The sequence below is a fragment of the Oncorhynchus clarkii genome, chromosome 20, assembly GCF_045791955.1.
Source record: "Oncorhynchus clarkii lewisi isolate Uvic-CL-2024 chromosome 20, UVic_Ocla_1.0, whole genome shotgun sequence".
NCBI classification, from domain to species: Eukaryota; Metazoa; Chordata; class Actinopteri; order Salmoniformes; family Salmonidae; genus Oncorhynchus; species Oncorhynchus clarkii.
Genome location: NC_092166.1, coordinates 60,594,332 through 60,616,256, shown reverse-complemented (window position 1 = coordinate 60,616,256; position 21,925 = coordinate 60,594,332). Strand labels below are relative to the sequence as shown.

General features: G+C 45.6%; 1 protein-coding gene across 2 annotated transcripts in view; it reads right to left on the bottom strand.

The window, feature by feature from the left end:
* Positions 1-13,433, bottom strand: part of LOC139376634 (spermatogenesis associated 20) — a 61,592-nt gene extending 48,159 nt beyond the window's left edge. For both annotated transcript variants that reach the window (XR_011627951.1, XM_071119440.1), the window contains exons 1-7: positions 12,983-13,433; positions 12,068-12,211; positions 10,901-11,120; positions 10,648-10,791; positions 10,279-10,480; positions 10,004-10,134; positions 9,733-9,837 (exon numbers count right to left, since the gene is read on the bottom strand). Coding sequence is in view for 1 of the 2 variants with exons in the window: in XM_071119440.1 (XP_070975541.1) it covers positions 9,733-9,837; positions 10,004-10,134; positions 10,279-10,480; positions 10,648-10,791; positions 10,901-11,120; positions 12,068-12,211; positions 12,983-13,185 (1,149 nt within the window). In the remaining variant the exon portion in view is untranslated. The remainder of the gene's footprint in view (positions 1-9,732; positions 9,838-10,003; positions 10,135-10,278; positions 10,481-10,647; positions 10,792-10,900; positions 11,121-12,067; positions 12,212-12,982) is intronic.
* Between the last annotated feature and the right edge of the window lie 8,492 nt (positions 13,434-21,925).

The following is a 21,925-nucleotide window of genomic DNA, read 5'->3' as shown; positions in this document are numbered from 1 at the left end:
GGAGTCTTGTTTTCAGATTAGCCTTGTTAAAATCCCCAGCTACAATGAATGCAGCCTCCGGATAAATTGTTTCCAGTTTGCAGAGAGTTAAATAAAGTTCGTTCAGAGCCATCGATGTGTCTGCTTGGGGGGGGATATATACGGCTGTGATTATAATCGAAGAGAATTCTCTTGGTAGATAATGCGGTCTACATTTGATTGTGAGGAATTCTAAATCAGGTGAACAGAAGGATTTGAGTTCCTGTATGTTTCTTTCATCGCACCATGTCACGTTAGTCATAAGGCATACGCCCCCGCCCCTCTTTTTACCAGAAAGATGTTTTTTCCTGTCTGCGCGATGCGTGGAGAAACCTGTTGGCTGCACCGCTTCGGATTGCGTCTCTCCAGTAAGCCACGTTTCCGTGAAGCAAAGAACGTTACAGTCTCTGATGTCCCTCTGGAATGCTACCCTTGCTCGGATTTCATCAACCTTGTTGTCAAGAGACTGGACATTGGCAAGAAGAATGCTAGGGAGTGGTGCGCGCTGTGCCCGTCTCCGGAGTCTGACCAGAAGACCGCCTCGTTTCCCTCTCTTTCGGAGTCGTTTTTTTGGGTCGCTGCATAGGATCCACTCCGTTGTCCTGTTCGTAAGGCAGAACACAGGATCCGCGTCGCGAAAAACATATTCTTGGTCGTACTGATGGTGAGTTGATGCTGATCTTATATTCAGTAGTTCTTCTCGACTGTATGTAATGAAACCTAAGATGACCTGGGGTACTAATGTAAGAAATAACACGTAAAAAAACAAAAAACTGCATAGTTTCCTAGGAACGCGAAGCGAGGCGGCCATCTCTGTCGGCGCCGGAAGTGTGTGACTCTGCACTGAACATCTCTGAAGGGAAGGTGACGTGGCAAATTAGACAACTGCAGGGATCTACAGTTCAGAACCATCCTATTTGGACTACGAAAAGAAAAATGAGATTGGAACTTTGGATAAGGAACCAGTGTGCTTGACAGGTGTTGCCCTACCTTGCACAAAACAATATCCCATTAGCAAGGAAGCTATGGATGCTACTAAAGTAGTGATTAAAGATCTATTGGACATGGGTATAGTTGAAAAGACACATTCTGCCGACATGCTGTTCATACTCTTTTTTGACAATGAATCAAGCTGCACAGGTCACAGCTGCTCGTTGGAACAAATGGAGCCTCCAACTGTGTTGGCTGCTAACATCATAATACAACGTGGCACACCATGTAATCCAGCTACTCTGATGTATCCTACAGATACCACATTACTTGAACACAACTGTTGTGAGTTGGTTTTGGATCAGCTCTGTTGGAAAACCCTGAGTTTATCTCATACACAGGGGGGGGGGGGGGTGAGGAAGGCAGGCTGGGCAGTTCCTACAATGGACAATGTGATAGTGACAGGCACGTTACCTGCAGTAACATCAGCACAGCTGGCGGAATTGGTGGAAAAACAACTAATGTCTACACAGACTCAAGGTATGCTTTTGGTGTTACCCATGATATTGGAAAACAGAGGATTCATGACATCACTGGGAGCTCCTGTGAAGAATGGACCAGAGGTGAGAGCTCTACTGAATTCTCTCCAGTTACCTGGACAAGTTGCAATTTTGAAAATGAAAGCACATGGAAAAATCTTTACAGACCAGAGTAAAGGTAATGAGTTGGCTGACAAAGCTGCCAGGGCAGCTGCCAAGAGAACACCTCTTTCACCTAAACTGATTAGGAGATACACATTGGATACATTGCAACACATTAGAGATATGCAAAGCAGTGCACCAAAAGATGAAGCGTGGGAATGGATGGCTGTAGGATGCAAACTCAATCAAGAAGGTGTGTGGAAATACAACCTGAGATGTGTAGTGCCAAATGCACTCCTACCCTGCTTGATGACACAGCTCCACCCTTTGGGACACATTGTTGTGGACAAGATAGTTTATCGTTGTGTGGGAAAATGGTGGAAACCTGGTGTGCGGAAAGAGGCTGAAGCTGTTGTAGCGAATTGCAACATTTGTATGGAAAACAACACCAAAGGACGAGTGAAAGTGCAGACACAAGGAGCACCTGCCCCACCAGGACCCTTCAGACATCTACAGCGTGAATACATCACGCTGCCCAAATGTAAAGGGCCCGAAGATGTGCTGGTCGTTGTTGATCGTTTCTCACAGTAAAAGCCTTGAAGGTTGAAGCCTTCCCTAGTAACAAAGGAACTGCACAACACACAGCTAAAATTCTGATTTGAGAAATCATTCCCTGATGGGGATTTCCGGAACAATTAGACCAAGGCACTCATTTCACAGGAAAGGTGTGTCAGGAGGTGGACAAACTGGCAACTACTCTGAACAAACTGGCAACTACACTGCCCTTATCACCCTCAATCAAGTGGACAGGTAGAACGCACAAATCGAGTTTTGAAAGAGACTTTCAAAGATGCATCAAAGAATGGCATGGCCGGATGCATTGCCTACGGTATTGTGTAGTTTACGGGAAACACATAACAAACCCACAGGGTTGAGGTCGTTTGAGGTCGTCACAGGTCGACCCATGTCACTACCAAGCACGTTAGATTTGAGAAAAGCAGACGTTCACATTGAGTGGCACAATGCTTAACTATTGCATACAACTCTCTAATGCAGTAGGGGAAGCAGACAGATAAGTAAAAGAGGCGTAGGGAATAACTCCCGAGGGGGGACATGACGTAGAACCAGGACAATGGGTGATGGTAAAACAATATGTAACAGACACATAAGGGACAAAATGGGAAGGTCCTTTATCAAGTTTTGTTCATAAAGAGGTCAGCAGTGAAAGTCCAGGGAAAATCACAATGGATACATGTCACTCTTTGCAAGGTTGTCCATTTTGATGACAAAGCGGAGCCTGGAGAATAAAGAACTGATTGGCCCCCAATTGCTAATCAATCTCGGGTGAAGAAGCATAGTAAGATGATCAGAACCTGATAAGCTTCTATGTTGTTCACCGTAGTCATCATGTTAGGGATATCTAGGTGAAATGTCCAACGTTTTCCTGAAAATCAGGACATACTTACTTAGGGAAATCTATGTGAAATATCAATCTCTCTTGAAACCAGGACATGTTATTTTCACTTTTTTGTTTCCTTCGTTACCGGTTATGAGAATCTACCGTATGAAGCTGCAGCAATATCCCTTGACCCAGGGGCTGTACCTGAAATGATACAAGATCAACGGTTAAGTGTTCATTAGAGAAGTCTTTATCAACCAGTAGAACAGAAGAAGAATTCCTCACTACAAGCAGACTGCCAGAACATAATATCTAATAGTTATCTATGTGGGACTGATACCAGTGTGGAAGAGCTGGTCACTTTTAAAGGACTTGGTGAATGATTACCTTGCCAATGGGATGATTGAATATTATTGTCTTGTAGACAGTTTCCTCCTAATACAGGATGTGGATTTTAACAGGATACAGGATTTTTTATGTTTTCTAAAAAGACATTTGAAGTATATTTCTTTTTAAAATGGTCTACGGGAAGTGTAAGAATATTTAGAAGATAAATGCACAACGCAGAGGACAAGAGGTCAATAGAGTACTAACGATAAAAGGAAATAGTTTTTTTTCTGTAATATCAATGGGTCAGAGACATGGGAGGAATTTCAGTCTGGGACTCATAGCTACATGGCAAGTTCTCAATGGTACAAATTATTTATACATTGAACCTGAAATAGGATACTTGTTATTTGGCCATTGGCCCAGTTTTATTGCAAGGAATTCTAATTGTTCAACGGCAGGCTTGGCTGGGTTATTAAACTAGATCCAGTCCCTTTGTTCTGTGGAGAGAATCACAGAGGAGAATAACTGAGGACAGGGGAACATGAACATCTACCTCCCTGCATGATTTGTTCTCTTTGAATACACCTATTTTCCTCCCCCCTGATTTGCTTTGGAGTCTGTGTTATTGAAGAGTAACATCAACTGCTAACACAAGTAATATAACAATTCCACAACAACTACCGAAGCCACACAAATGTGAGTAAAGGGATGAAATAAGAATATATACATATAAATATATGGATGAGCGATGACCGAGCGGAATAGGCAAGATGCAATAGATGGTATAAAATACAGTATATACATATGAGATGCAATATAATGCAAGATATGTAAACATTATTAAAGTGGCATTATTAAAGTGACGAGTGATACATTTATTAAAGTGGCCAATGATTTCAAGTCTGTATGTAGGCAGCAGCATCTGTGTTCGTGATGGCTGTTTAACAGTCTGATGGCCTTGAGATAGAAGCTGTTTTTCAGTCTCTCGGTCCCAGCTTTGATGCACTTGTACTGAGCTTGCCTTCAGGATGGTAGCAGGGTGAACTGGCAGTGGCTCGGGTGGTTGTTGTCCTTGATGATCTTTTTGGCCTTCCTGTGACATTGGGTGCTGTAGGTGTCCTGGAGAGCAGGTAGTTTGCCCACGGTGATGCGTTGTGCAGACTGCACAACCCTATGGAGAGCCTTGCGGTTGTAGGCGGTGTAGTTGCCATAGCAGGCGGTGATACAGCCCGACAGGATGCTATCGATTGTGCATCTGTAAAAGTTTGAGGGTTTTCGGCGACCAGCCAAATTTCTCCAGACTCATTTCAGTTTGTCCATGAAGTGTACGCCGAGGAACTTGAAGCTTTCACTGCTGTTCCGTCAATGTGGATAAGGGGGTGCTCCCTCTGCTGTTTCCTGAAGTTCACGATCATCTCCTTTGGTTTGTTGACGTTGAGTGCGATGTTATTTTCCGAGAGCCCTCACCTCCTCCCTGTCCGCTGTCTCGTCGTTGTTGGTATTGAACTTCTTATGGCTGCAATCCCGTTAACGGGATAATTTATATCAACAACTGCTGAATTGCATAGCGCCACATTCAAATAATATTACTACAAATATTTATATTCATGAAATCACAAGTGCAATATAGCAAAACACAGCTTAGCCTTTTAATCCACCTGTCGTATCAGATTTTGAAAATATGCTTTACAGCGAAAGCAATCCAAGCGTTTGTGTAAGTTTATCGATCGCTCGACAAAACATTATAAACACCTAGCACTAGGTAGCTTGGTCACGAAAATCAGAAAAGCGATCAAATTAATCGTTTACCTTTGATGATCTTCAGATGTTTTCACTCACAAGACTCCCAGTTACACAATAAATGTTCCATAAAGATTATTTTTATATCCAAAATACCTCAGTTTGTTTGGCGCGTTATGTTCAGAAATCCACAGGAAAGAGCGGTCACGACAACGCAGACAAATTCCAAATAGTATCCGTAATGTCCACAGAAACATGTCAAACATTTTTTATAATCAGCCCTCAGGTTGTTTTTAAAATATATAATAAAAAAATATATAATTGCGCATACAAAACGCTGCTGGCTCCCGGCCATACAATCTCGCTCATTTTCCAAAATAAAAGCCTGAAACTATGTCTAAAGACTATTGACACCTTGAGGAAGCGATAGGAAAAGGAATCTGGTTGATATCCCTTTAAATGGAGCAAAGGCAGGCTATGGAACATGGAGTTTTCAAAATAGAAGCCACTTCCTGGTTTGATTTTTCTCAGGGTTTCGCCTGCAATATCAGTTCTGTTATACTCACAACAGCCCCAAAACATCACTGCTGTAGAGGAGATCTGCATGGAGGAATGGGCTTAAATACAAGCAACAGTGTGAAAACCTTGAAGACTTACAGAAAACGTTTGACCTCTGTCATTGCAAACAAAGGGTATATAACAAAGTATTGAGATAAACTTTTGTTATTGACCAAATACTTATTTTCCACCATAATTTGCAAATAAATTCATTAAAAATCCTACAACGTGATTTTCTGTATTCTTTTTTCTCATTTTGTCTGTCATAGTTGAAGTGTATCTATGATGAAAATTATAGGCCTCTCATCTTTTTAAGTTGGAGAACTTGCACAATTGGTGGCTGACTAAATACTTTTTTGCCCCACTGTATATTAGAAACTGAGACTGAGGAGCAGGCCGTTTACTTTGGGCAACTTATTCATCCAAGCTTCTCAATACTGCCCCCCAGCCATAAGAAGTTAAGCCTACTACGGTTGTGTCGTCTGAAAACTTGATGATTGAGTTGGAGGTGTGCATGGCCACGCAGTCACGGGTGAACAGGGAGTACAAGAGGGGGCTGAGCACGCACCCTTGTGGAGCCCCAGTGTTGAGGATCAGCGAAGTGGAGATGTTGTTTCCTATTTTCACCATCTAGGGGCGGCCCGTCAGGATGTCCAGGACCCAATTGCACAGGGCGGGATGGGGGTTGAACGCTGAGCTGCAGTCAATGAACAGCATTCTTACATAGGTATTCCTCTCGTCCAGATGGGATAGGACAGTGTGCAGTGTGATAGCGATTGCATGGTCTGTGGACCTATTGGGGTGGTATGCAAATTGAAGTGGGTCTAGGGTGGCAGGTAAGGTGGAGGTGATATGATCCTTGACTAGTCTCTCAAAGCTCTTCATGATGACAGAAGTGAGAGCTATGGGGCGATAGTCATTTAGTTCAGTTTCCTTTGCCTTCTTGGGTACAAGAACAATGGTGGCCATCTTGAAGCATTTGGGGACAGCAGACTGGGATAGGGGGAGATTGAATACGTCCGTAAACACATGCTCTGAGGACGCGGCTAGACATGTTTAAATGTCTTACTCATGTCAGCCACGGAGAAGGAGAGGGGGGGCCCGCAGTCCTTGGTAGCAGGCCGCGTCTTGTTTGATTGCATTGCGAAGGGAATAACTACACTGTTTGTATTCGGCCATATTCCCAGTCATCTTTCCATAGTTAAATGCGGATGTTCGCGCTTTCAGTTGAGCACAAATTCCGCCACTTATCCACGGTTTCTGGTTGGGGTATGTTTTAATAGTCACAGTGGGTACAACATCTCCAATGCACTTCCTTATAAACTCACTCACTGAATCAGTGTATAGATCGATATTATTCTCTGAGGCTGCCCGGAACATATCCCAGTCTGTGTGATCAAAACAATCTTGAAGCATGGATTCCGATTGGTCAGACCAGCGTTGAATAGTTCTTGTCACGGGTACTTCCTGTTTGAGTTTCTGCCTATAGGATGGGAGGATCAAAATGGAGTCATGGTCAGATTTACTGAAAGGGAGGACGGGAGAGGGCCTTGTATGCATCATAGAAGTTAGAGTAGCAGTGATCCAGTGTATTGCCCACACAAGTTCTACAATCAATATGCTGCTAGAATTTAGGTAGCCTTGTTCTCAAATTTGCTTGTTAAAATCCCCAGCTACAATAAATGCAGCCTCAGGATATATGGTTTCCAGTTTGCATAGAGTCCAGTGAAGTTCCTTGAGGGCCGTCGTGGTCTCGGCTTGAGGGGGGATATACACGGCTGTGACAATAACCAACGAGAATTCTCTTGTGGGAAAATATGGTCGGCATTTGCTTGTGAGGAATTCTAGGTCAAGTGAACAAAAGGACTGAGTTCCTGTATGCCAGCAGCATACCACCCTGCATACCACTGCTGGCTTGCTTCTGAAGCTAAGCAGGGTTGGTCCTGGTCAGTCCCTGGATGGGAGACCAGGTGCTGCTGGAAGTGGTGTTGGAGGGCCAGTAGGAGGCACTCTTTCCTCTGGTCTAAAAAATATCCCAATGCCCCAGGGCAGTGATTGGGGACGTTAAACGGGTGTCCTGACTCTCTGAGGTCATTAAAAGATCCCATGGCACTTTTCGTAAGAGTAGGGGTGTTAACCCTGATGTCCTGGCAAAATTTCCAATCTGGCCCTCAAACCATCCTATTAATCCACAATTGGCTCATTCATCCCCTTGTAACTATTCCCCAGGTCGTTGCTGTAAATGAGAATGTGTTCTCAGTCAATTTACCTGGCAAAATATTTTTTTTTTAAATGTTGTTACGACACCCCCGCCCTTCTTCCCAGAGAGATGTTAATTTCTGTCGGCGCGACTCATAAAGAATCCCAGTGGCTGTACCGACTCCGACAACATATCCCGAGAGAGCCATGTTTCCTTGAAACAGAGTATGTCTCTGGAAAGCAACCCTTGCCCTAATTTAGTCTACCTTGTTATGTGGAGATTGGAGAGTAATATAATCGGAGGTGGGTGGTGTGCACGCCTCCGAAGTCTGACAAGGAGCCTGCTCCATCTACCACTTCTGCGGCTACGTTTTTTTAGGTCGGCCTCTGGAATGATATCCAATGCCCTGGGTGGTGTTGCGAACAAAGGATGCGCTTTGTGAAAGTCGTATTCCTGGTCATCATGTTGGTAAGTTGATGTCGCTCTGATATCCAATAGTTCTTCCCGGCTGTATGTAATAACACTTAAGAAATAATACATACAAAAACTAAATACTGCATAGTTTCCTAAGGACTAGAAGCGAGGTCACCCTCTCTGTCGGCGCCATCTTGCTTTTATTAGCTTCATTACATAAGTTGCATGTTCAATAACTGGCTAGAGCATTTTGACTGTAAGACGATAGGCTTGCTATTGTGGTATGTTTTCATTAAGCTCTTATTGAAAAGTGTCAATTTCTTGTATGCATCCATAGTATTTTCTGTTGGTCGCATCATTTTACTGTTTGACATTGTTTTACCGTTTGTTGACCGGTTAATGAGCGTAAGTTAGTCGGCAGCAAAATTTACCGAAATATGTATCCTTATAATTGCTATGCATACAGACTCACAATCACACAATATGCTACAGCTCACTTCAAAGCTTTCCTGGGAGGCTACAGTTCACTTCACTGCTTCCCCGGGAGGCTACAGCTCACTTCACAGCTTCCCGGGAGGCTACAGCTCACTTCACAGCTTCCCCGGGAGGCAACAGCTCACTTCACAACTTCTCCGGGAGGCTACAGCTCACTTCACAGCTTCCCGGGAGGCTACAGCTCACTTCACAGCTTCCCGGGAGGCTACAGCTCACTTCACAGCTTCCCCGGGAGGCTACAGCTCACTTCACAACTTCTCCGGGAGGCTACAGCTCACTTCACAGCTTCCCGGGAGGCTACAGCTCACTTCACAGCTTCCCCGGGAGGCTACAGCTCACTTCACAGCTTCCCCGGGAGGCTACAGCTCACTTCACAGCTTCCCGGGAGGCTACAGCTCACTTCACAGCTTCCCCGGGAGGCAACAGCTCACTTCACAACTTCTCCGGGAGGCTACAGCTCACTTCACAGCTTCCCGGGAGGCTACAGCTCACTTCACAGCTTCCCGGGAGGCTACAGCTCACTTCACAGCTTCCCCGGGAGGCTACAGCTCACTTCACAACTTCTCCGGGAGGCTACAGCTCACTTCACAGCTTCCCGGGAGGCTACAGCTCACTTCACAGCTTCCCCGGGAGGCTACAGCTCACTTCACAGCTTCCCCGGGAGGCTACAGCTCACTTCACAGCTTCCCCGGGAGGCTACAGCTCACTTCACAGCTTCCCCGGGAGGCTACAGCTCACTTCACAACTTCCCCAGGAAACTAAATTGTTGTAGCCTCCCGCGGACAAAGAGGTTCGCTTCTGCTGCAGCTTTCCCCGTAAAATATTGCACGCTTTGCGGCAGTGGTTCGCATTGCTATACATACCCCTCACATGATGTGACATCCCCTAACAGAGTGTATTAATCTAGGCGAATTCTGCTGACTAAGACTTTTTTGGCAGGAAAACAATTATGGTAGAGACAGGGGTTAAACGATGTGGCTGCCACACAAACACACGCATGCACACACCTGGAAGGCGCTGATGTAGGCCACAGCCAGCTGAGCCTGGTCATAAAGCATCTTCTCAAAGTGGGGAACGTGCCAGGATGAGTCTGTAGAGTAACGATGGAACCCCTGCAAGAGAGGAAGATAGGGAGAGAAAGAAAGAAACGAATGAGAAATACAACATAAACGTTCTACTCTTGCTCATGCCAGCTGTGTTGTGGTGTGCTGTGTGTAGTGGAGTAGCATCTCCTAGGAACGATGGCAAAGTGGCGTTAGTGTGAATGAGAGTATGTACCTGTGCCACATGGTCGTGGATGCCCCCCAGGGCCATCATGCGGAGTGTGTGAAGGGTCATCTGGAGCGCCTCGGACCCCTCAGTGGACGAACGGTTCACAGACCAAAATGACATAAGGAACATCAGATTCACTACAGAAAGAGAGAGGCAGAAAGAAAGTGGGAGAGAGAGAGAAAGAGACCGTGAGATAGAAAGAGGAGAGAGAGCAACGGTCAGACAGACAGAGACGCAAAGACAAAAAGAAAGAACTGGAGAACTCCTGCGTGCGTATGTACCTGGTGAGGGGAACTTGGGTGCATCCCTGAATCCTCCATATTCCTCCTCATAGGAGTGTGCGAGTTGTACGAAGCAGCGATTGGCTACATCATGGGCTGGGGGTGGGGTTTCCCCTGGGTTAGCTGCGATAGAGGTTCCCTTCTTCAGAGCTTCTATAACTCTCTCACCACTTGACTCCAACGCTTCACGGTTATCCTGCCACTGAGTGGGAGCGGAACACACACAGTTGCTACAGCACTAATATCTTTGCCACTCGCACACCCAACAAGCCACTTGGCATATCCATGTAGGCTACTGTATACACACATTTGAACTTTGTAAAGTGCTGTATTTGTAGAGTTCAAATACAGCTTGGACATTGTTATGACCTGCTCCATAATTCTGGTCAAGACAGTTTTGAGTCCAGGTCTCCGGCCACTGTCCTTTGGGGGGAAGTAGGTGCCCCCAATGAAAGGTCGTAGGTCAGGGGTCAGCCACACACTCATCGGCCAACCACCACCTCCGCTGGTTGCCTAGAGACCAGGGACAGCAACACAGATTAACAAACACAGCCGATATGGGGACTTGATTACTACATGTTTATACACACAGGCCCACAAACATTCACGCAGCCACACACACCTGCACGAAGGTCATGTAGACTTTGTCCACATCAGGTCTCTCTTCACGGTCAACTTTAATACAGACAAAGTTGTCACTGAGGGTCTTTCCAATCTCCTCGTCCTCGAAGGACTCTCTCTCCATCACATGGCACCAGTGACACGTAGAGTAGCCCACTGAAAGGAAGATAGGCTTGTCTTCACTTCTGGCTTTGTCAAAAGCCTCTTGTCCCCATGGATACCTGGGAGGTGGGATAGATTCATGTATTTAACTGGCACTATCTTATATTAGTTTACATATACTGAACAAAAATATAGAAACGCTACATGCAACAATTTCAAAGACTTTGGTGAATTATAGTTCATCAGGAAATCAGTCAACTGAAATAAAAGCATCAGACCCTAATCTATGGATTTCACATGACTGGGCAGGGGTGCAGCCATTGCAGCCATCGCCCACTGGGGAGCCAGGTCCAGCCAATCAGAATGTGTTTTCCCCCCACAAAATGGCTTTATTACAGACACAAATACTTCTCAGCACCACCCCCAACCCCCCCTCAGTGGATCCCACAGGTGAAGAAGCCAGATGTGGAGGTCCTGGGCTGGAGTGGTTACACGTGGTCTGCGGTTGTGAGGTCAGTTGGACACACTGCCAAATTCTCTAAAACGACATTGGAGACAGTTGATGCTAGAGAAATTAACATTAGATTATCTGGCAACAGCTCTGGTGGACATTCCTGCAGTCAGCCTGCCAATTGTACGCTCCCTCAAAACTTGAGACATCTGTGGCATTGTGTTGTGTGACAAAAGTGCACATTTTAAAGTGGCCTTTTATTGTCCCCAGCACAAGGGGCACCTGTGTAATGATCATGCTGTTTAATCAGCTTCTTGATATTCCACACCTGTCAAGTGGATGAATTATCTTGGAAAAGGAAAACTGCTCACTAACAGGGATATAAAAAAGTACGCACACATTTTGGAAGAAATAAGCTTTTTGTGCGTATGGGAGAAAAATAATAATAATTGGGACCAACGCTTTACATGTTGTATTTATATTTCTGATCAGTGTAGTTCATTAGGTTTAGATTAGTCCTACTGGTGAAAGAGAATAATAAGTGGACTAACCCTCCAGTCCACGGATTGTGTGTGTGTGTGTGTGTGTGTGTGTGTGTGTGTGTGTCTAACCCACCAGTCCACTGGGTTGTGTGCGTGTTGCAGCAGGTAAGGGGACCTCTCCTGTCCCAGGCGGTTGGGGGGTCTCTGGGGAGTGGACGGGGGGCTACCCTGCCCCTCGTTCCCAGACGCCATACTCAGACTTGCTCTGCTTGTCATACTGGTGGTTCAAGTGAAACACAGAGGTAGCACTTTGATCATCGTTGGCAAACTGTTTGTAAACTACAACAAAATGACTGACTGAAAATAACATTCTGTGGAGTGTGCCATCAATGCCATCAAACCTGTCCATGTTAGCTAAGTCACATGTTATGTTTATAGAAAGGTTATTGCTGGGTGAACTGCGTGCATACTTGGCATGTACGGTATGAGTGCTGCATGATATCAATGTTGGCTAGACAGTAGCAGCTTACTATAATCGTTAGCTACTGTAGCTAGTTAGCTAGCTACAGTAGCTACTTCCTGCATGTACGAGCCCTGTCAAGTGACAGCTGTCAAAACCACAGTGCTGGCTGTCAAGCATGCTAAAAACACTAGCCTTTGAGCTAGCATGGTTTTTAGTTCTCCAAACTGCAGAACACACCGTAAAGCATCACCGTGTTATGTCCAGTGTTCACTGGCAATCGTGTCAACACTGCAAAGAGTATCATCAGGTGTATTTACAATTGGGTAAATAGCTAGCTGGCTAGACCAAGGACGAATGGCATCTAGCCTGCTAGCTAGCTAACAACAGCTCGTACAATACCACTTGGCGACCCGCTAACTCCCCAGGCGAGACAATGATGTAATCCACAGCTAATCAATCGTTGCATTATTGTAGCTAGCTGACGTTAGCTAGTTAGCGATTAATCATTTAATTTGACAAGTCAGTCGCAAGATGTCACGTCCTAGGCGATTGTCATGTTATATGTATTTTCATTAGCTACTTTACCTGAAGCAGTATTGGGACGTCCTGGGACTCAGCAGCGAGGGGGACTTGTCGCTGGCAGGGGGTGGTGTGAGCCCGCTGATGTCCCGACTCTGTTCTGGGCTGTGCGACTTGTTGTCACCTCCCAGGAGAACGATACTTAGCAGGCGAGCTGGGTCAACGCGGCTATTTTTTGACGACGACCGTGCCCATGCGAGTCTTAACATCTTAATCCAATGTGCCTTGTCAACGGGCTGGCTGGCTCAGTGGAGGTTTGCCTACTTTTCTTAACACGGCAAGTGCAACTCTCCGACCAACCAACTATGACAGTTTTGTCACTGACTTTGGGAAGAGTTGCCAACTATTGTTTTGTTTGTGAGAATCGCTATTGGCTCCTTGTTTTGACGCTAGAAGTCGCTAGACTATGCTTGACCGTTGCCGCGACGACGTCACAGCACCTATTTGCCTTGGTGCAGATGCGGTCCCCGACGTAGCGTTTTCGCACCCTCTCCCGCCGCACATCTCCTCCACTTGTGCGTCCTTGCCTGTGTGTGTGACTTCTGTTGCACAGACAGCTTCTCTCGCTCTCGTTTGCGTCAGAATTCGGTGGGAAAAGTCTCCAAATGCTTCATTTTATAGCTTCGTTCTATAGCTAGAGGACTCCTGATATCTCCAGGAGTGCTGAGTATACTTTTTGTCTTTATTTGTCGTTGTCTAATACCATAGGAGGAGCTGTAGGAGGACGGGGAAATTGTAATGGCTGAAATGTAAAAGGGGCATATCGAACATATGGAAACCACATGCATTAATTCCATTTCAGCCATTACAATGAGCCTGTCCAGGCACCAGCCTCCGCTGTCTATTACTGAATATTTTTTCTAGCTAGGTCCATGTACTTTAGGTGCTGCCTGTCTTCCCAGTAGCCTACTTGGCGTGTGAACTGCTGACTGCTCATAACATGCAGTTGATTGTTGACACATCAACCAGGATTAAGGGGCAGGGCAATTTGTGACCTTGTTTTGGTAGTCAGTGGCTGTATTGGAGGGGGAGTTGTTTCACCTCTTCTGAGTGTACATAACCAGTTTCTCAGGCTCCATCTCTGTGTGCTTCGTTCTATAGATAGAGGACTGCTGATATCACTCCTGGAGTGATAAGTATAATTTGTCTTTATTTGTTGTTGTCTAGCACTGTCTTTTTACAAGCTAGGGCCGTCATCGTCAAGTGCTGCCTCTCTTCGCAGTAGCCAACTTGGTGTGTGAACTGCTGACTGCTCATAACGTGCAGAATGATCAACAAGGATTTGTGAATGTACACTGAACAAAAATATAAATGCAACATGTAAAGTGTTGGTTTCATGAGCTGAAATAAAAGATCCCATAAATGTTAAATTTAAAAGCTTATTTCACACCAATTCTGTGCAGAAATTTGTTTACATTCCTGTTAGAAAACATTTATCCTTTGCCAAGATAATCCATCCATGTGACAGGTGTGGCATATCAAGAAGCTGATTAAACTCCATGATCATTACACAGGTGCACCTTGTGCTGGGGACAATAAAAACCCACTCTTAAAAAGTGCACTTTTGTTACACAACAGTGCCACAGATGTCTCGAGTTTAGGGAGCGTGCAATTGGCATGCTGACTGCAGGAATGTACACCAGAGCTGTTGCCAGATAATGTAATGTTAATTTCTCTACCATAAGCCGCCTCCAACATTGTTTTGGAGAATTTGGCAGTACGTCCTGCCGGTCTCACAGCCACAGACCACGTGTAACCATGCCAGCCTAGGACCTCCACATCCTGTTTATTCACCTGAGGGATCATTTGAGAGCAGCTACATGGACAGCTGATGAAACTGAATTTGCACAACTGAAGAATTTCTGCACAAACTGCCAGAAACCCTCCCAGGGAGATTCATCTGTAGGATCAGTGTCCTCACGAGGGTCTTGACCTGACTGCAGTTCGGTAACCAACTTCAGTGGGCAAATGCTCACCTTTGATGGTCACTGGCATCAAATAAGGGTGCTCCTCACGAATCCCAGTTTCAACTGTAGCGGGCAGATGGAAGACAGCCTGTATGGCGTTGTGTGGGCGAGCAGTTTGCTGATGTCAACATTGTAAACAGAGTGTCCCATGGTGGCGGTGGGGTTATGGTATGGGCAGGCAGACATACGCTAGAGACAACAAACACAATTGCATTTTATAGATGGCAATTTGAATGCACAGAGATACAACTAAGACCGTCGCCGATCAAAGACGGTTCCTCTGAGTTGTTCTGCATAGGTGTTCGAGGAAGGCTCCACACCACTCTCACTTGAGTATCTTAGTTATTCTCTGCTCTTTTGTAGCTTTGGCAACAGTGTTTTCTATACCTTTTCGCTCCTCTCCCTGTTAGCTTTATAGACGCTCCCGACCCTGAGCTGCACCCCTTCTAATTTAGTGTACCTGTGCGCATAACCCATGTGGAATTCTGGGTCTCTTGCAACGTTTGGAACTGCCGATCTGTGGTCAAGAACAGAGTTCAGCCTATGCTGCCCTTCAGTCTCTTTAATTTTTGGCCCTGATCACTCCAGAGAACACTGCTACTCAAGCTGATCTCTCTTCATCTGACTATGTTTTCTCTCATAGTCCAAGAGGAAATGGTTGTCGCGGGGATGGCACAGGGCCACTCATAACTGGAGATTTTATATTTTCTACCCCTCACCTGTCCATCACTTTCACTTGTCCACTCAAGCTTAACATTGTTGTCATCTATTGCTCACCAGGTGCCCTTGGAGAGTTCCTCAATGAGCTTGACACCTTATTAAGCTAATTTCCTGACGATGGCTCACCGCTCTTCGTATTTGGCGACTTCAACCTCCTGTCTTCTGCCTTCGATTCATTTCTTTCCAACTCTCTCTTTCCTCTCTTTGCCTCTTTTGACCTCACCCCTTCCTAATCCCCTCCGACTCAGAAGACAGGCAATACACCTACTAACAGACTCACTGCAAACCCCCCCCCCCCCCCCCCCCCCCCTCCAGGTCTCTGATCACTGTAGTTTCCATTTGTCTCCCTTTCCTTCAACCCTAGCCACTCAGCCCCTACCCAGATGGTAATGCGCGGTCGCAATCTTCGCTCTCTCTCTCCCACTCTTCTGTCCTATTATCTCTTCCTTCTGCTGAATCCTTCTCCCTCCTGTTAAATCCTTCTCCCTCCTGTCTCCTGATTCTGCCTCTTTGACCCTACTCTCCTCCCTTTCCGCATCCTATGACTCGCACTGTCCCCTTTCCTCCCGGACGGCTCGGTACTCCTCTCCTGCTCCATGGCTGAGTGACTCATTACGAGCTTACAGATCAGGGCTGCGGGCAGCTGAGTGAAAATGGGGGGGAAATGATATTTCCAGAGGACCTATCATTCTTTCCCTCCCTCCTCTCTACCTTCTCTTTGTCTGTATCTGCTGCTAAAGCCACTTTCTATCAATCAAAATTTCAAGCTTCTACCTCTTAACAATAGGAAACTCTCTTTTCCAACTTCTCCTCCCTCCTTAACCCTCCACCTTCTCCCTCTCTGTGGACGACTTTGTCATCAACTTTGAAAAGAAGATTGATGACATTCACTCAGCCTATTGAGTCCACTGGTCCCACTCACACAGAATTACCCTACGCCTTGACCTCTCTCTCTCTCTCTCTCTCTCTCGCTCTCTCTCTCCCCCTCTCTCTCCAGATGAAATCTTGTGACTAGTGATGTATTGCCGCCCAACATCCTGCTTGCTCGACCCCATCCCCTTCTCCTTTCTCCAGACCATCTCTGGAGACCTTCTCCCATTCATCAACTCATCCCTGACCACTGGCTGCATCCCCTCTGACTTCAAAATGGCCTGTCACCTCCCTCAAGCAACACTCGACTCATCTGACGTCAAAAACTATAGACCTGTATGCCTTTCCTTTCTTTCCAAGACACTTGAGCATGCTGTCTCTGATCAACTTTCTCGTTATCGCTGTCAGAACGATCTTCTTGACTCTAACCTATCAGGCTTCAAAATGGGTCACTCAACCAAGACTGCTCTTCCCGCTGTCACGGAGGCTCTCCGCGCTGCCAAAGCTGACGCTCTCTCCTCTGGTCTTATCCTCCTAGATCTATCCGCTGCCTTTGACACTGTGAACCATCAGATCCTCCTCTCCACCCTCAGGGATGAGAGTGTCAGGCTCTGCACACTCTTGGATAGCATCTTACCTGGCAGTCCGCTCCAACCAGATGATGTGGAGAGGATCTGTGTCTGCACTACATACTCTCACTACTGGTGTCCCCCAGGGCTTGGTCCTAGGCCCTCATCTTCTCTCTATACTGCAAGTCACTCGTCTCCATTATATCCTCACATGGTCTCTCCTACCATTGCTATGCGGATGACACTCAACTACTTTTCTCCTTTTTCCCCTTCTGACACCCAGGTGGCGACACGCATCTCTGCCCACCACCTCAAGCACAACTTCGACAAGACGGAGCTGCTCTTCTTCCCGGGGAAGGCATGACCGCTCAAAGACCTCTTCATCACTGTTGACAACGCCACAGTGTCGCTCTCCCAGAGTGCAAAGAACCTTGGCGTGACCCTGGACAACACCCTGTCGTTCTCTACAAACATCAAAGCAGTGACTCGCTCCTGCAGGTTCATGCACAACATCCGTAGAGTACAACCCTAGCTCACACAGAAAGCGGTGCAGGTCCTAATACAGGCACTTGTCATCTCCCGTCTGGACTAGTGCAAATCTCTGATGGTTGGCCTCCCTGCAACTTATCCAGAACGCTGCAGCCTGCCTGGTTTTCAACCTTCCCAAGTTCTTTCATGACACCCTGCTCCTCCACATACTTCACTGGCTTCCAGTTGAAGCTCGCATCCACTACAAGACCATGCTGCTCGTCCATGGAGCAGCAAGAGGAACTGCCCCTCCCTACCTTCAGCCTATGCTCAAACCCACCACCCCAACCTGAGCAACCCCTACGGGAGGGCAGCTCCTGCTCAGCCCAGTCCAAGCACTTCTCTGTCCTGGTACCCCAATGGTGGAACCAGCTTCCCTCTGAAGCTAGGACGGCAGAGTCCCTGCCCATCTTCCGAAAACACCTGAAACCCTACCTCTTCAAAGAGTATTTTAAATAGCCCCCCACAAAAAAAATATATACAGCACTTCTAGCTCTGACTTTGTTGATAGCTACTTTATTGAGGAAAAGTATACTTACTATGCCTGTGATATGTGGTTGTCCCACCAAGCTATCTTAAGTTGAATAACTAACTGTATGTCGCTCTGGATAAGAGCGTCTGCTAAATGGCTGAAATGTAAATGTAGAAACTCTCGGTGGCAAAACACCCCAAAGGCAGCCTGAAAGAAGCTGAATTTGTTGCTAGCCTCTTTTTTTTTACCGATAAAAGTCGCTGGAGGGTTCAGAGAAACTGGCTAAATATAGAGATAAAGTCGCTAAATTGGCAACATTGACTTTAGGGCCTTTGAGTAGTTGCATGATTGGCCACATGGTGGCACTATAGGAAAGGGAATGGGTGCACATTATTTTTGGTTTGATCATGCAGTGCATGCTTTATTCATAATCAAAGTATGTATGAACCAAACAGAATACCATCAAACTACTCATAATGCTACGCCTTAGTTTGTCATTTTTGGTGAACTAATAAACAATGATACACATAAAGCCCTATGCCTCACTTCCAATCCCAAACTTGCTTTAGAATAGATATTGCACTTGAGAGACACAATTTTGCTCCTATGGATTTACGGGATATCCATCTTTGATAAGTCTTCGATTTATCTAGCCAAGGCTCACCATGTTCTGGAATCTGTTGAAGATGGAATAGTACTGTCTGATACCACCCACGATTCGCAGGTTGGAGTGACCAGATGGAGACCAGTGCGTCAGCCATAGTAGGGGGACTGCATGGGTGGCAGAGAGAGAGAACTAGTCAAAACAATATTATGGTCACTTCAGGGCTATTTCAACTCTACTGGGAGAGTGCAGAGGCTGTCTGTGAATGTGGAAGACCATTACTGGCTTGATAATGTTACAAATCAAATTGAATTTGTCTCATACACGTGGTTAGCAGATGTTAATGCGAGTGTAGCGAAATGCTTGTGCTTCTAGTGTAGTAATAACCAACGAGTAATTTAACCTAACGATTCCACAACAACTACCTCATACACACAAGTGTGAAGGGATAAAGAATATGTACATAACGATATATGAATGAGGGATGGTACAGAACGGCATAGGCAAGTTCACCACATTCTGAAAAGAGGGAGGAGAGAGAGAGGAATTAAGTGAGAAGAGACCATGACTTAAACAGCTTTTTTGCTGTGTGAGGTTTTTTAATTAGATTTTTATTAGGATCCCGGTTAGCAGACGCCAGTGGTGACAACTAGTCTTGCTCGGGTCTGACGCAGCAAAAAAATATATTAGACAAAATACTTTACAATTTAAATACATTGTATGTACATGTGTCTATCACATGCATGTCAGTACATATACACACAAAAGTAGGTCACAAGCCCTTGGTTAAATGTTTGTTATTTTTGTGTGGTGTCTGTGGACTGAGCAGTTGTCTCGGGGGCACATCCGTGGCTTGGTGGCAGGCTACAGTGCGTAAATACCCACCGCAAATCTGCACGAAGACTAGGGTTGAGTTATTGTAGGTTTTGGGGAAGCTCCGTATCTCATCTCTCTTCTGTGGTGCTCAGGGTGATTGTCATTTCTCTGGTTGTGGTCTGATGTGCTCAGCAGAGGGGTTGAGCAAGATTATTTACTTATGACTATGGTGTCTCATGTAGACAAGTTCATTTGTTTTCCATCAGAGGAACTGTTAGAATTATGCACTAAAGAACAGCTGTTGAAGATCGCTGAACACTACAAGGTTGAATGATTGAAATTCTGTTACGTTGGGAAGTGACTATGAATCGTTGGAAGTGTCTATGAATAGTTGGAAGTGTCTATGAATCGTTGGAAGTGTCTATGAATAGTTGGAAGTGACTATGAATCGTTGGAAGTGTCTATGAATCGTTGGAAGTGTCTATGAATAGTTGGAAGTGACTATGAATCGTTGGAAGTGACTATGAATCGTTGGAAGTGTCTATGAATCGTTGGAAGTGACTATGAATCGTTGGAAGTGACTATGAATCGTTGGAAGTGTCTATGAATCGTTGGAAGTGACTATGAATCGTTGGAAGTGTCTATGAATCGTTGGAAGTGACTATGAATCGTTGGAAGTGACTATGAATCGTTGGAAGTGTCTATGAATCGTTGGAAGTGACTATGAATCGTTGGAAGTGACTATGAATCGTTGGAAGTGACTATGAATCGTTGGAAGTGACTATGAATTGTTGGAAGTGTCTATGAATCGTTGGAAGTGTCTATGAATGGTTGAAGGTGTCTATGAATCGTTGGAAGTGTCTATGAATCGTTGGAAGTGACTATGAATCGTTGGAAGTGACTATGAATCGTTGGGAGTTGTTGTAAAAATTAAGAAGGACACTAATGTTCTTTTCGTTGGAGTTTGTAGCTGTTGTGGTCTTTTGTGCCATGTTCCTGAATGTTTACGTGACTGACCATTGTTTGGGGTTGTCATGTTCTATCTTTCCTGTCTGTTCCCTCCTGGTCTTGTGTTCTTCTTTCCTCTTAAACATTGCTTCCTATGCGCAAAGGTTGCTGAGGTCTGGGGAGGAGGAGGTTGGCTGGTGCAGGTGGAGGTGTGAACACATAACCCCTCATCAATTTGGGATGCAGAGGCTGTGTCCATTTGGGATGCAGAGGCTGTGTCAATTTGGGACGCAGAGGCTGTGTCAATTTGGGACGCAGAGGCTGTATCAATTTGGGACGCAGAGGCTGTGTCAATTTGGGACTTAGTTGCTTTATTTAATAAATATATGTTTTGTTACTCCTTATCTCCACGTTGTCTCCCTTTTGTTACGGGCTTTGAGCCGGTTCGTGACATCACCGACAACCATGAAGCAGCCTATAGGAGGTCAGAGACCTGGCAGTGTGGTGCTAGGACAACAACCTCTCCCTCAACGTCAGCAAGACAAATGAGCTGATTGTGAATTATAGGAGATGGAGGGACAAGCACGCACCCACCCACATCGATGGGGCTGTACTTATTACTCTGTAAGCTAGCTTAACGTGCTAGAAATACACATTCAACTATTTCAAAGGTTTTGGTGAGTTACAGTTCATATAAGAGAATTTATTGAAATAAATTAATTAGTCCCTAATGTATGGATTTCACATGACTGGGCAGAGATGCAGCCATGGGTGGGCCTGGGAGGGCATAGGCCCACCCACTTGGGAGCCGGGCCCAGCCACTGGGGAGCCAGGTCCAGCCAATCGGAATGAGTTTTTCCCCACATAAGGGCCTTAATAAAGACAGAAATACTCCTCAGCACCTGCAGTCAGCATGCCATGTGCACCCTCCCTCAACTTGAGACATCTTTGGCATTGTCACGCCCTGACCTTAGATTCTCTGTTTTTCTATATATTTTGGTTAGGTCAGGGTGTGACTAGGGTGGGTACTCTAGTTTTTGTATGTCTAGGGTTTTTGTATGTCTAGGGGGTTTTGTATGTCTATGTTGGCCTGATATGGTTCCCAATCAGAGACAGCTGTTTATCGTTGTCTCTGATTGGGGATCATATTTAGGTAGCCATTTTCCCCATTGTTAGTTGTGGGATCTTGTCTATGTTTAGTTGCCTGTCAGCACTAGTTTGTATAGCTTCACGGTTTGTTTGGTTGTTTGTTGTTTATTCATTAAAAAGACAATGTACGTATACCACGCTGCGCCTTGGTCCGATCCTTATGACGAACGTGACAGGCATTGTGTTGCATGACAAAACGGCTCATTATAGAGTGGCCTTTTATTGTCCCCAGCACAAGGTGCCCCTGTGTAATGATCATGCCGTTTTAATCAGCTTCTTGATATACAACACACCCAGTTCACCAAG